At 47.9% G+C, this 12404-nt stretch overlaps 1 protein-coding gene across 4 annotated transcripts in view; it reads left to right on the top strand.

The window, feature by feature from the left end:
* Window positions 1-12404, top strand: part of Aff1 (ALF transcription elongation factor 1) — a 163738-nt gene that overhangs the window by 52765 nt on the left and 98569 nt on the right. The window contains exon 1 of one of the 4 annotated variants that reach the window (XM_057771556.1): window positions 8455-8881. The exons of the other annotated variants lie outside the window; for them this stretch is intronic. Within the exon in view, the coding sequence (XP_057627539.1) occupies window positions 8865-8881 (17 nt within the window). The 5' untranslated portion in view covers window positions 8455-8864. Of the gene's footprint in view, window positions 1-8454; window positions 8882-12404 lie in introns of those variants that run through there. 4 annotated transcript variants of the gene reach the window in all.

Below are 12404 nucleotides of genomic sequence, written 5' to 3'. Positions count from 1 at the left end.
AGGAGAAATATGGTTCAGTGGCTAAGGGCACGTACTGCCTCTTGCAGAATACCTCTGTTTTGTTCCTGGCATCTGTGTTAGTTCACGACCACTTGTAACTTCAGCTTCAGGGAATCTGTTACCATCTGTTAGCCTCCAAGGGCACTGAACTCATGCATGCAAACTTTAGGGCACACACACACAAACACTAGAATAAATCAGAGTGGCATTGTGTCTTTTTAGTATTGCTTTATTTTCCCTTCTCCATTGGACCCAGGTTTTGAAGACATTTCTTTCCTAAGCATTGTCTTGTATTTAAACAGTACTATTTTCTTGCTCTCCGCTAAGCTCCATGGCACTGCCAGCCACACTTGCCTGCCAGTGTGTGCACGGGCAATGATAGCACCTATGAGCATCAGCTCCAAAGGAGTCCAAAGCAGTTCTTCCCAGCCTTCCCGGCAGGTACGTGGATGGATCCTCTTTGAAGTTGGGGACAGCTCCCCAGCCCTTGCTAGCTTCCTCTATCAGCCCAGTCTTAAGGTGTATAAACGTCAGGTTGTGTCATCCTGGAGACTGGCCTCACCTGAAGCTCCCAAGGGTACAAGGACGTCCAGCTGCACAACCACACCAGAGTTTACCCATTATCTAATCTCCAGATTATCATTTGTCTTTCTACCCCAGGGAGCAGACTTTCTCTTTATCCCATCCCCTCTTGAGCTGACATCTGCGTGGACTGGGAGCTTGTGTTAGGTGGAGGGGCATGGAGTAGGGACTCTCAGCTGCCTTCTGAGAAGAGCTAGTTTAATGGGTTTTGTGTGATGGTAGTGGGGCCTACATCTGTAGAAGAGGCGAGAATGCCATCACAAAGAATACTGCAGCCGGGTGGTGGTGGTGCACGCCTTTAGTTCCAGCACTGAAGGCAGAGTTCTGAGTTCAAGGACAGCCTGGTGAACTGAGTGATTTCCAGAACAGCTAGGGCTGTCATTGGATTCAGCCCCAAGCACTGTGTAAGCAACAAGGAAAGAACTCCCCACATCGATTCTGTTTAGTCTCTACTGTTCTTGTGGATAAAATATTCTGATTAGAACAATTTAAGGGAGAAAGGGGCTTCTTTTTTTAAGATTTATTTTTATTTCGCATGCATAGGCATTTTGCCTGCCTGTTTGTCTGCACAGCCTTCATCCCTTATACCCTCAGGGGCCAGAAGAGGGTGTCAGGAGACTTCTGACAGTTCCAGACAGTTGTTAGCCCCCATGTGGGTGCTGGGTGTTGAGCCCTGGTCCCGTGGCAGAGCAGCCAGTGTTCTTAAGCACCGCATCTTGCAGCCCTGGAGAGAACGGGCTTCTTCAGGCTCATGGTTGAAGGGTGCATTCACCACAGTGGGAATCACGGCAGCAGGAGCCAGAAGCAGCTGGTCACACCACAGTTCCCTTTCTCATGCCCAGCCCAGGATCCTGGTCAGGAAATGCGCCACCCACAGTGTGTGGTCTTCCCACCTCAGCTGGGTCCAGGCACTCCCAGAGGCCCTTTCCCAGGAGACTCCAGATCCTGTCAAATTGACCACCATTGACCTCCCAACCCCAGGCCTCTGCTTTCCTTGTTCTAAAAGGTATCTGGTGGTTGATCAATGTCTGTTGCAGCAGTAAGGGACAAAGGGAAGGGACAAAGAGGAAAGGAAGTCCTTGTGTTGTGGGCCATTCCAACTAACCCTTGCCTGGTTGCCCGGTCGAACCCAAAGCACCTAGGGCTCTTCCCAGCTTTGACTGATTTCTCTGCTGGCTCTTCTCTCCCCTCATCTTCATCTGTCTCTGTAAAGGTTTCCTCTCCGCATTCTGCCTACTTGCTCTTGGGTACTTGTCTTACTTATGTGAAAACACAGGAAGCCCAAACTTCTTTTAGTGGTGACTGTTAAGAAAAACACAGGACCTGGCAATGTTTAGTTTTTTGGTTTTCGGTGTCTCCATGATCCGTTAGTGGGAAACACCCCCTGATTTCTGTGCCTCCTACTGAGTTGTCCAGAGTGGAAGTGATGAATTGACATCCCCTCCTTCTTTCCTCATCTCCTTTCTGGTTGAGAACGTGTGGGTTTCTTCTGTGGGGAAGCTGCTTTTTGGAAACCCAAGGCACAGCTACGGTAGTGTGGTCTGCGCGTCTGTCATGGGGACTTTCATGACACGTCTCTATTTTTTGTGGCAATTTCTGTGACTTTACAAATCCTTTCTGCCCTCACACCCAGGATCCAGACTCAGACTCCAGAGAAGGGAGTCTTCAGTTTGCTATCACTGTAGTTCATTTATGTGACTGTTCTGTTGTCTTGGTGTGCCGCAGTGCTCCCCGGAGGCTGGACTGTGGAGCCCTCTCTCTTACCCTTCCCTTATTCAGGCAGTTGGACTCAACAGTGCCAGAGCAAAGGCTCTTTGTACTTTACTCCTCGAGCTGTCTCCAGAAGAATTTACAGAAGATTCCAAGTAGTTATTATCTACTGCTAGTATTGTGAGGTATCCACCGGAGAAGACTACTCAGATGTGGGCTGAACTAAGGCAATTTTGGCTACACTGGGTGTTCGGGGTCCCAGTATAGCACGGGACCTTTCTCAGGGTGAGCTTTTAAGCACAAAAGCTGTCTCCTGGGTTGACATACTTCAGTTAACAAGAACAGTTAGCCAGAAACAGAACTACAGAGGCTAAAAAGGAAGGTTAGAGATTTTCCCAGAACTATGGTTTTCGTTTCCTTTTCTGTCAATGGTGCTGCCTGCTGTCTACATGCTGAGTTTTACAGCCTGAATGATATGTTCACCATGGAGTCGGCTGTGCTAAGGTCTGGGGCCTGTGGCACTACCACCTTTTAGAGGTGGCACACATCCCTTACCTCTATTTTTTTTTTTTTTTGAGACAGGGTGTCTTACCTCTCTTTAAGGGATGGACAGACTGATAGACATAGGGTGGTTGATAGATTCCCCTCACTGTCAATCATAAAGAAGGCCTGAGAAACTCCACTGCAGTGTGAACATGATACTTGAGTGGAAAAATTAATGAATCAATATGGAGTTTACTTCATAGGAGTGCACCAATGCTGATTACTCAGTTTAAAAGTGTTAGCTGATGAGGGCTTATGTGGGGAGTCCTTTATAACCTTTTCATATACATAAATAGTTTTATTGCATTAATTTAGTACTTTGGACTCACAGAGATCTGCCTGCCTCTGTCTCCAGAGTGGGGGATTAAAGGGTATGCTCCCAACTAGGTTTTGGTGTCTCATGCCTTTAATCCCAGCACTCAGGAGGCAGGGGCAGGTGGATCTCTGTGAGTTTGAAGCCAGCCTGGTGTACAAGAACTAGTTCCAGGACAGGCTCCAAAGCTATAGAAAAACCCTGTCTCGAAAAACCACCACCAACAAAAACAGAAAGAGAAGAAAGAAAGAAAGAAAGAAAGAAAGAAAGAAAGAAAGAAAGAAAGAAAGAGGAAGGCATGTTTATGGTGGCACAGTCTGTTATCTCTGAAGTTGTTGAGGTCAAAGTCACCCTGGACCACATAGGGAGAACTTGTTTAAAAACTGTGTAGGCAGGGCATGGTGGCACAGGCCTTTAGTCCCATCACTCTGGGAGGTCAGCCTGGTCTACCTAATGCATTCCGGTGTATTCCAGAGCTACATAAAAGAGAGACCCTGTCTAAAACCAAACCAACCAATCAGACAAACAAACAAAGAAGCACCAACCAATAAGTAAATAGTAAAGACGAGGACAAGTGAGGCGAAAGGCAGAGCTGAAGAAAGGAAGTTTTGGTTTGAGTTCCTCTTCTAGAATGGTGTACATTTCCAGACTCTCATTCTTGCCAGTCAGCGAGAAGCTAGATCATATTTGTCTCAGAAGAAGCCCGTGCAGCTGGTTGTCCCTCCTTTCCCCTCTTCCAGAATGCCTGGGAGGCAAGGCGGGAGGGCTGTGACAGGCCTGCTACCTGGAAGTGTCTGATGAGGAGCCCTGCAGGAATACTTGTTGCGCTCCTTGGAAGTGGTACCGTTCTTAATCCTGAAGCAAGCACCATTGAAGATCGATTTGGGATGGATTAGAGACTTGCCCACTGGAGAGGGCAAGCGGGAAGGAGAGTGAGCGAGAAGAGCTTGTAACAGAGAAGGCATTTGGGGTTAGGAGGAGGGGCATTGGGAAATTAGAGACCTGGAAATAGATTTCTTTAAACCCTACTTTGTCATTACACAAGTACTCCCCAAGTCACGCCAGATTGCAGGTCTAGTGAAAGAGTTGAGGGGTGCATGGAGCCAGGGCTGTTTCCCCTGTGTCTCAGGCCTGCAGGCAAGGCATCTTTAACCCCTCCATTTGCCTCTCCTCCCTTTTCCTCTGTCTGTTTTGATTTTCTTTCTTTCTTTCTTTCTTTCTTTCTTTCTTTCTTTCTTTCTTTCTTTTTTAAAAGAAACTGGAACACTTCTTTTGGCACAGTGATTTTTGACCACATCCTCTTCAACTACAACACACTGAAGTGAGGTGGCATTTCTTGAGGAGAGTAGGCTGATATCCGGGCTTATAACACTCACATGACTGTTGTGGTGTAAATGTATACATTGAAGTATTTTAGAGAGATGGATAAGGCAACTTGCTTTAGAAATTTATATAATATACACACACATATATATACATACATATGCATACATATGTACATACATGTTATGCTGGGTGTAGTGGTATAGTCCCAGAGTCCCAACACTGTGGAGACAGAGGCAAGGAGATTGTAAGTTCCAGGCCAGCCTGGTCTCCATAGCAAGTACTTTGGAATGTTTTAAATATGCATCTAAAAAACCTATTTGTGTGCTTTATCAAATAGACAGTGGAGTATTTCAGTGACTCTGAATTCCCTCTCTCTCCTCCCCTCCCATCCTTCTCTTAACTCTCCTCTCTTCCCTTGTTTTCCTCTACCTGTTCTAGCTTTGTGGGACAGGGTCTCCTGTGGTCTAGGACCCTCTGTCTGGGTGCATTGCTCAGTATCCTCCTGTTTCAGTGAGTGATGGCTCACCTGGTTTTCATTTTTGGACTAATTCAGTTGAGTTGTTGATAATATTTAAGATACAACGGCTGGGGCTACAGCTAGACACCTACAAGCCCTGGCCTTGATGACGGATTGCATCTACCATGTGCAGTTAGCATTACACTCGTGTAAGAGTTCTTTTCAAAGCTCATTAATTTAAAGAGCTAATGAAAAGGTCCTCCTGGCACTCAGGAGGCATAGTGATTGCCCCACTCAGCTTGTAAAGTTTGCCCTCTTTGCTAACTTGAGCACCCTGGGCCCCATGGGAGTAATGGATTCAGGAAATGCAGAAATAGAAAGTTGTTCTTTTGTTGGGCGGGTGATGCACTTTGCTGCCCCAAAGTAGCTTTCTATCATTAAGAGAAACTACTGGATAATAAGACATCTCTACATTTTAAATTTTTAATGAGTCAATTATTAACTGGGGCAGAATCTTATACATAGTTGTGGCTGGCTTGGAACTTGCTACATAGACCAGGCTGACCTCCGCGTGATCCACCTGCCTCTGCCTCCGAGTGCTGGAGCTAGAGATGTGCTCCATGCATGCCAGCTGGACTTTGGCAGTTTTGGTTTTTCTCAGGTATTTCCAAGATGAATCCCAGAGAAACCGTGAGCTGCCTCAAGGCATGCCAGAGGTTGTAGTCTTGGGTCTAACTTCATCAGAAAACCAAAGGATTCTGTGTTCTCAAAGCCTCACGAGTGGGTTTTGTTCACACTTTGATTTCCCAGTTAGACCCTGGGTCCCACACGAGGGTGGTTTTTAAGGCGGTGGACAATAACGTGAACACAGCCTTCATACACTGGGATGACTTCTCCTGGACTTCTAGCTCATTTGAATCTCTTACCACTAGTGAGACCCACTTCCACTTTAGATGATTCTAATTTTCATTATGAACCACTCAGAATCCAGAGACTATCAGGTCTACTTTAAATCCTGTTTCCTCTTCTCTGGGGAAATATTTGCTGTAATTTTTTTTGTTGCCATAGTTAAGCTGTCTCACTTGAGAAGAGTGCAGCCACTTGTTTATTTTGTGGTGTGGGGATCAAACACAGGGTCATTTTTGCACTTTGGGAAAAGTTCTGCTAAACCACATACCCAACCTGAAAAGAAATTTGTTTTAATGGAGTCTCACTATGTAACCTTGGCTGGCCCGGAACATGCTGCTCTGGCTGCCTCTGCCTGCTGAGTACTGGATTAAAAGTGCATGCCACTGGTCCAACCTAGACTGTCCCTCCCACATCTTGCTACGTTTTTACTCCTTTCCTTTTAGAACAAACCCATACAAGATACAACAGGAGTACTGATCCTGTGTAGATGGGAAGGTATTTAAATGCTGGTTTTCAGCAGACAGACCTTGTTTTTAATTTTAATACTAATGACATTTATAGCCTGTTCCAAATGGGGATTTTTGAATAAATGATAGTTTCTCTAGTTTTATGCCTGAGATTATTTTGTTTACAGAATAAGTGACCACAGTTGGCATATAAGTCTCTTATAAAATGATTTAGCACTTGCATATAACGTATGCACATTTTCTGATTTGCACAGAGAAGGATATGTCTGTGTGGATCTTTATTTCATGACCTGTCTCTGCGTAGTCCAAGTGAGCCTTGAAATTTTGATCCTCCTATCTCAGCCTCCAAAGTAGCCGAGCTCCTTGGTGTGAATCACTGCATTCTGAGGAAGTTATTTCCTAACATCTTTCTCAGGCTTTCAAGAGGATAGCTCACCTGCTCATGTATGATTGCTCTCTTTTATTGATTTTTTTTTTATGTGTATGGGAGTTTTGCCTGCATCTATGTCTGTGTGCCATGTGTATGTCTGATGCCTGCAGAGGCCAGAAGAGAGCTTTGGTTCCCTTGGGAGTGGACTTACAGTTAAGAACTGGGATGCGATGCTGGAAACTGAACATGGGTTCTCTGGAAGAGCAGCCGAGCCATCTCTCCAGCCCCTCATGCATGATCTTGTACCATCATGCATTGCCATTTGGGGCCTATGGCTCCCCAAGTCATGCAGGTCTCTTGAATCATTCGCTACGCCATGATGTGTCAGTAACACCTTTTGAGTATGGGAAACTGTCTCACTTACAGTGGCATTTGGAAAGTTTCCCCAAGTGCTTGGAAGCGTAAACTTTATCTTTTGCAATGAACACCTGCAGTTGTTTCCCTCAGAGACAGACTTGCCAGGTGCCACTCATATGACTGAATTGTTCTTTCAAGGAAACACTGGCAGTCCGTGTTCAGGATGCAGCTAGCTCATGTGGACAAGTGCTCATCTGCTCTGTCCTCCCCAGCTCAGAATAGTGCTTCTTGTGTGCGTACTTTCCATTTGTCACAAAGAAAGAGAACCCTGACTCACTGCTTCAGACTGCCTCCACAGACCTGAGCTCCTGGCTCGGTCTTATAGTCCTCTCTCCTCCCTGCCATATCACACTTCTGTCTCCAACTCCCTAGTGCTGGGATTAAAGGCGTGTGAGCCCAAGTGCTGGGATCACCTTCATGTGAGTTGTTTCTCCCAGATTCGACCTCGTATAGACCAGGGTGGACTTGAACTAACAGACTCCTCTGGCGTCCCGAAATTCAAGGTGCGTGCCACCACTCCCTGGCCTCTAGTGGCCTCTAGCTCTGCACTCTGCCAGCATTGTCTTGTGTTGTTCTGACCTCTGAGAGGGGACTCCCGGGAGTCTAGAGAGATCTTACATAGTAATCTTGGTGCCGGGCCTTTTAGTCTTTAGGAACTGGGCAGTCAGTGACCTGAGCAATATACCCGTCGAACCCGAGTGCATCGGGTAGGAAGGGCCGGGTAGGAAGGGCAGTTCAGTATTGCTCTAAGGGTTTCCCGCACCCGCAGCTAGCTGGTCCTGGGCGCAGCCGAAGTCCTTTTCCTGCCTTGCTGCCCCTCATACTTCTTAGCCGCTTCCCAGGCAAGGCTTGGTGCCTTTTCTGATATCAGAGTTGGACGCAATTTCGATTGTACTTTCGAGCGTTTATTGACTCGTTTTGCATCATGGATTTTGTTTTGGGAGGGAAGCAATTCTTTTTAATTTACTAGGGGACTTCCCCGAATGGTTGTTTTCTGGGTAATCCGCATGCTGCCCCAAGAGGGAAGTCGCTGTGTAAACACTTGTCTCTGAGTACCAAACTCAAAACTGAAAGCAAAGTTTAAACAGTATTGCTTGCGGATCTCTGATGTTTCCGACGGCAAGTTCCGCAGTGGCAGCGGCCAGAACCAGCGAGGGCGGAGTTGGGCTGCCGGCTCCCCGCACAACCCCGCGGCTCCTGGACGCCGAGGTCCCAGCCGGAGCGCAGGGGTCTCCGGAGCGCGCGCTTGCACGACGGGACTGAAGGCTGAGCCGGCCGAGCGCGCTGCCCTTAAAAGGAGGCGGGCCGTACCACCACCGCGCCCGCGGGAGGGGGGTCCCGGCGAGCTCGGGCACCTCGAGGGGAGCCGAGGGCCGTGCACTTTGCCCTCGTAGTGCGAGCCAACTGAGAGCGAGGAGCCCGCGGCGGGCGGCGGGGACGCGCCCGGTGGTCTAGAAGTGCTCCGAGAGTGCCCCGGGGCGGTGGGCAGCGCCGGTCCCCGGGCTCGAGCGAGGTGCGGTTCGCCCGGCGGCCCCCGGTGCCCGGATGTCCGTCAGGCTCGGCGCGAGCCGTGGCTCCGGGGGGCGGAGGCGGCGCTGAGGTCGCGGAGCTGAGGACGCAGCGGCCGGGAGCTGAGCGTCCGCGCGCCTGGGGCGTCCGCTGAGCAGCGTCGCCGAGGGCTGCGGTCGATGGAGAGCGCGGCGCGGGCGGAGAGGCCCGCGGGCCGAGGGCTCTGATGGACACGGGACGCCGGACTGTGTGAGCCGAGCCATGGCAGCCCACTCCAGGTGAGGCGGGCGCGGGGGGCTTCCTTCCCGGACCGGTGAGCGGTCTCGGGGGGGGGGCAGAGCTGGGGCGACGCCGGTGGGGGTGCCGCTGCGGGGACCGCAGGAAGCCGCTGGCTCACTGCTATCTCATCCCCCGAGTGTCAGGCAGAAAACAGCGCCTGCACCGGGTGCAAAGGGACCGCCCGAAAAGTTAAGGTTAAAGTTAAAGCTCCGGCTTCTGCCCTAAAGTGCTGTTATTTTTCGGCAAGTGAAGTTGGTTTCAGTCGCGGGAACTTGGGTTTTCACCTGTGCACTCTTTGGCTCTTTCCTCGTTGCTCCATTGATGTCTTCAAAGGAAACTTGGAATTACACTTAATGAAAAATAAAATTCGCCCCGGAGAGGGTGGGGGAGGATTTGCCTGGTGAGTAATGAAGATTTTCCGGCTAGAATGTAGGATTCCACATAAAACGGCAGTGCCTGAGTGGATCTGCTGAGTAGGCAGAGACCGGAATGCGCTCGGTTGGTGAAGGGGAGCGTGGCTAATGACCCGCAGTCGCTGTCAGAGGAGAACTCTGCAAGGCAGGGACCCAGAGCCCTGCCTTTTCCAGGGTTTTCAGGTCTCGAAAGGAGCCTTTAAAAACTTGACCGCGCACCCGTGATTGCCTAAGATTCAAACTGTTGAGTGCAATTGCATTTCAGTCGTGACAGCAATTGGTGGTCAGGGAAGAGGAGTGGGGGTTGGGGGGGGAGAGGAGGTATACCATTTTAAAACTTTTTCCAGAAAGCAGTGTGACTGCAGAGGTTTAGAGTTCAGAGGCTCTGTCTGTCTTCAGTGTCGTAATTGATGCAGGATGGTGACTTGAAGGTGGACCTGGAAGCTGAGCTGATCAGATCATGGAGAGCAGTAGATGCGTAAAACGTTAGAGATCGGGTAGATATGACTTGAATTTTCCTAAGTGATAAAAACTTTCTAGGAGGGAATGAACTTCTCTAAATAGAAACCTCCTGAGTGGTGCCTACTTTAAAAACAAATTTAATCTTTGCAACTCAGCTTAACTCTCTACCTCCATTTTATTGCATGTTCAAAGGAAAAGGTTCCTAACTGAGCAAAGGGGTAGGGACAGAAGTCTCAGCTATGAAAATCTTCTGCTAAATGCTAAGTAAAAAAATGTTTGTTTGCGTGGAATATGTCCCCAAGCCCCTGCATTCCTAGCTCTGAACTCACGGCACAAACAGAAAGCGTGGATTTCCATAATGGCGTCATAATTACTATAGGTGTCTTAAGCCTCTCACATTTACCGCTCGTTTGAAATTAAGAACTGGGCAGTGGCGGCACACGCCTTTAATCCCAGAACTCAGGAGGCAGAAGCAGGTGGATCTCTGTGAGTTAGCTAGCCTGATCTACAAAGCGAGTTCCAGGACAGCTGGGGAAACACAGAAATCTTGTCTCCAAAAACAACAAGAAAGAAATTAAGAATTGTTTATTTTTTTTACTATTACTCCATTACTTTGTAGGATACGTTTTGACAAATACTCTTCTACATAATTTGTTTCCTTTGTGTTCTTATGTAACCCATCATGTAGTAAAAAGCTATCCTGAATGCCATTATTCATCAGACTACCTTAAGAGCCCATGGCACAAAACCTGAGGTGAAGGTACCGCTATCAAATAGCACTGGCAGAGCAAGGGGCTTTGAACCCAGGTTCGATTGTTCCAATGCCTGAGCCCTTAGACTAACGTCAGACATAAAATGAGATAAAAGATAAATTGGATACTGCGTGTGTATCAGACTCAGCATTGAACTGCTGTAATTGGATTACCTCTCTGGTCACCTAAATAGATAAGTTTATTATCTACACTTGGTAGTTAAGGAAACTGAGGCCCAATCAGGGTGTTTGTTGCCCAAGTTCACAAAGGTGGAACATGCCCAACCCGAGTTGGCCTGAGTAGCTGCTAGCTACAGTGTAGCGCTTCCTGGCTGGCTGTTGCCTCCTTAGCTGCCCCTCGCTTGAAGAGTGGGTAATTTTACTTCTGCTAAGATTGCTCTGCTGCAAAATAATCTAAGCTGTCAGTGTTGCTGCTCAGCGCATTAGCAAATGAAATAGGAGGTCCTTATATTACTTCTGGTCCATACCTGGCCTGGCCACATGCTCTGGAACCAGAGACAAAAAATGACAAGGTGCCATTGTCTGTTGTTTTCTTAGCCTGCACGCGGAGAGTGGATGCCATATTGTAAATATCTCTTCAGTTACACCTTGAATGTAGTCTGTGTGATAGAGTAGATAATTTTTGAGATTCAAAGAGAGGATGTATGACAGGGATTCATGATTTTTGGATTTCATCAAGTTTCTGTGGGAGTGCTAAGGGAAAGGGAAGCACTCTCTGTGACGCTAAGGTCATGAGCACATGCCACATAGATGCTTTACTTTTTTGCCTGAGTGACAGTTAATGTGGGCTGTCAGGCTTAGAGATACACAGCTCACTGTTCAACTATGGTGGTTAAGAACGCTTGCTCTTGCAGGGAACCCAAGCTCTGTTCCCAACACCCAGGACAGCTCACAACTGTCTATAACTCCAGTTCCAGATCCAGAGCCCCTTCTGGCCTCCTTGGGCATCAGGCAGTCACTTAGCACACACACATACATACAGGCACAAACACTCACACACAGTCAAAAATCTAAAATCCCAACAAATCTGCCACAGGCAGTTTCATTGCACATAGACATGGTTGTGGGCAATGAAAGTGGCTGTAGGAATCAGCCACTCCTGACCAGTGTGAACGGGGCTGTGTGGGGCTGTTCATCCCTTCTCCGTGGCTCCTCAAGGCAGGGAGGGCACTGCTGTCTCTTTCGGGGTTCCTGTTTCAGTTGTGAATGATGGCTAGTTATTTCTGGGCTCACAAGCAGCTCTAAAACCAAGATTATATACTTTTCTTCCTGCGAAATCCTGAAAGGAGGGTATTAATTTTTGTTTTGCTTTGGTGGTAGCCAGTTCCCTTCCCTCCCTCCTTCCTTCCCTCCCTCCCCCCTTCCCTCTCTTCAGCTACATTTTGACTGTCCTGGAACTCACTTTGGTGAACAAACTGGCCTCGAACTCATGATCCACCTCTCTGTCCCGGGTTCAAAGGCAGGCGCCTTTGTGTTTGGTGGTAGTAGATTTCTTAGGAATGAAAGACATTTGTTAACTACTACTTGGAAAAGAAAATTTGGGAGTTAGTCGGAGCAGGGCATATGGTATGTCCTAGGCCAGTGTGGGCTTTCTCTGGAACTTGTAAACATAACACACCCTGAACCTACTTCCTTGAGAGAATTGGTAGAAGCTTGATTTCTTTCATATCAAATGGTTATAGAGTCTCTTCTGTGTGGAGACTGTTCTTTATGGAATTATAGAAATTAATAAACTTGACAGCACTGGCCCTTATCCTATGTAGGGTGCTTACTTCATGCTGAGGAACAATGTTGATTGCTAGAATGAAAAGGTGTGTGTCAGAATCTCCAGTAAACCCCATCCCCCAATTCTTCATTGAAATAGTCCATGGGTTC

This window comes from Chionomys nivalis, chromosome 6 (assembly GCF_950005125.1).
Source record: "Chionomys nivalis chromosome 6, mChiNiv1.1, whole genome shotgun sequence".
NCBI classification, from domain to species: Eukaryota; Metazoa; Chordata; class Mammalia; order Rodentia; family Cricetidae; genus Chionomys; species Chionomys nivalis.
Note: the sequence above shows the minus strand (reverse complement) of the source record. Positions and strands in the feature narration are given on the sequence as shown.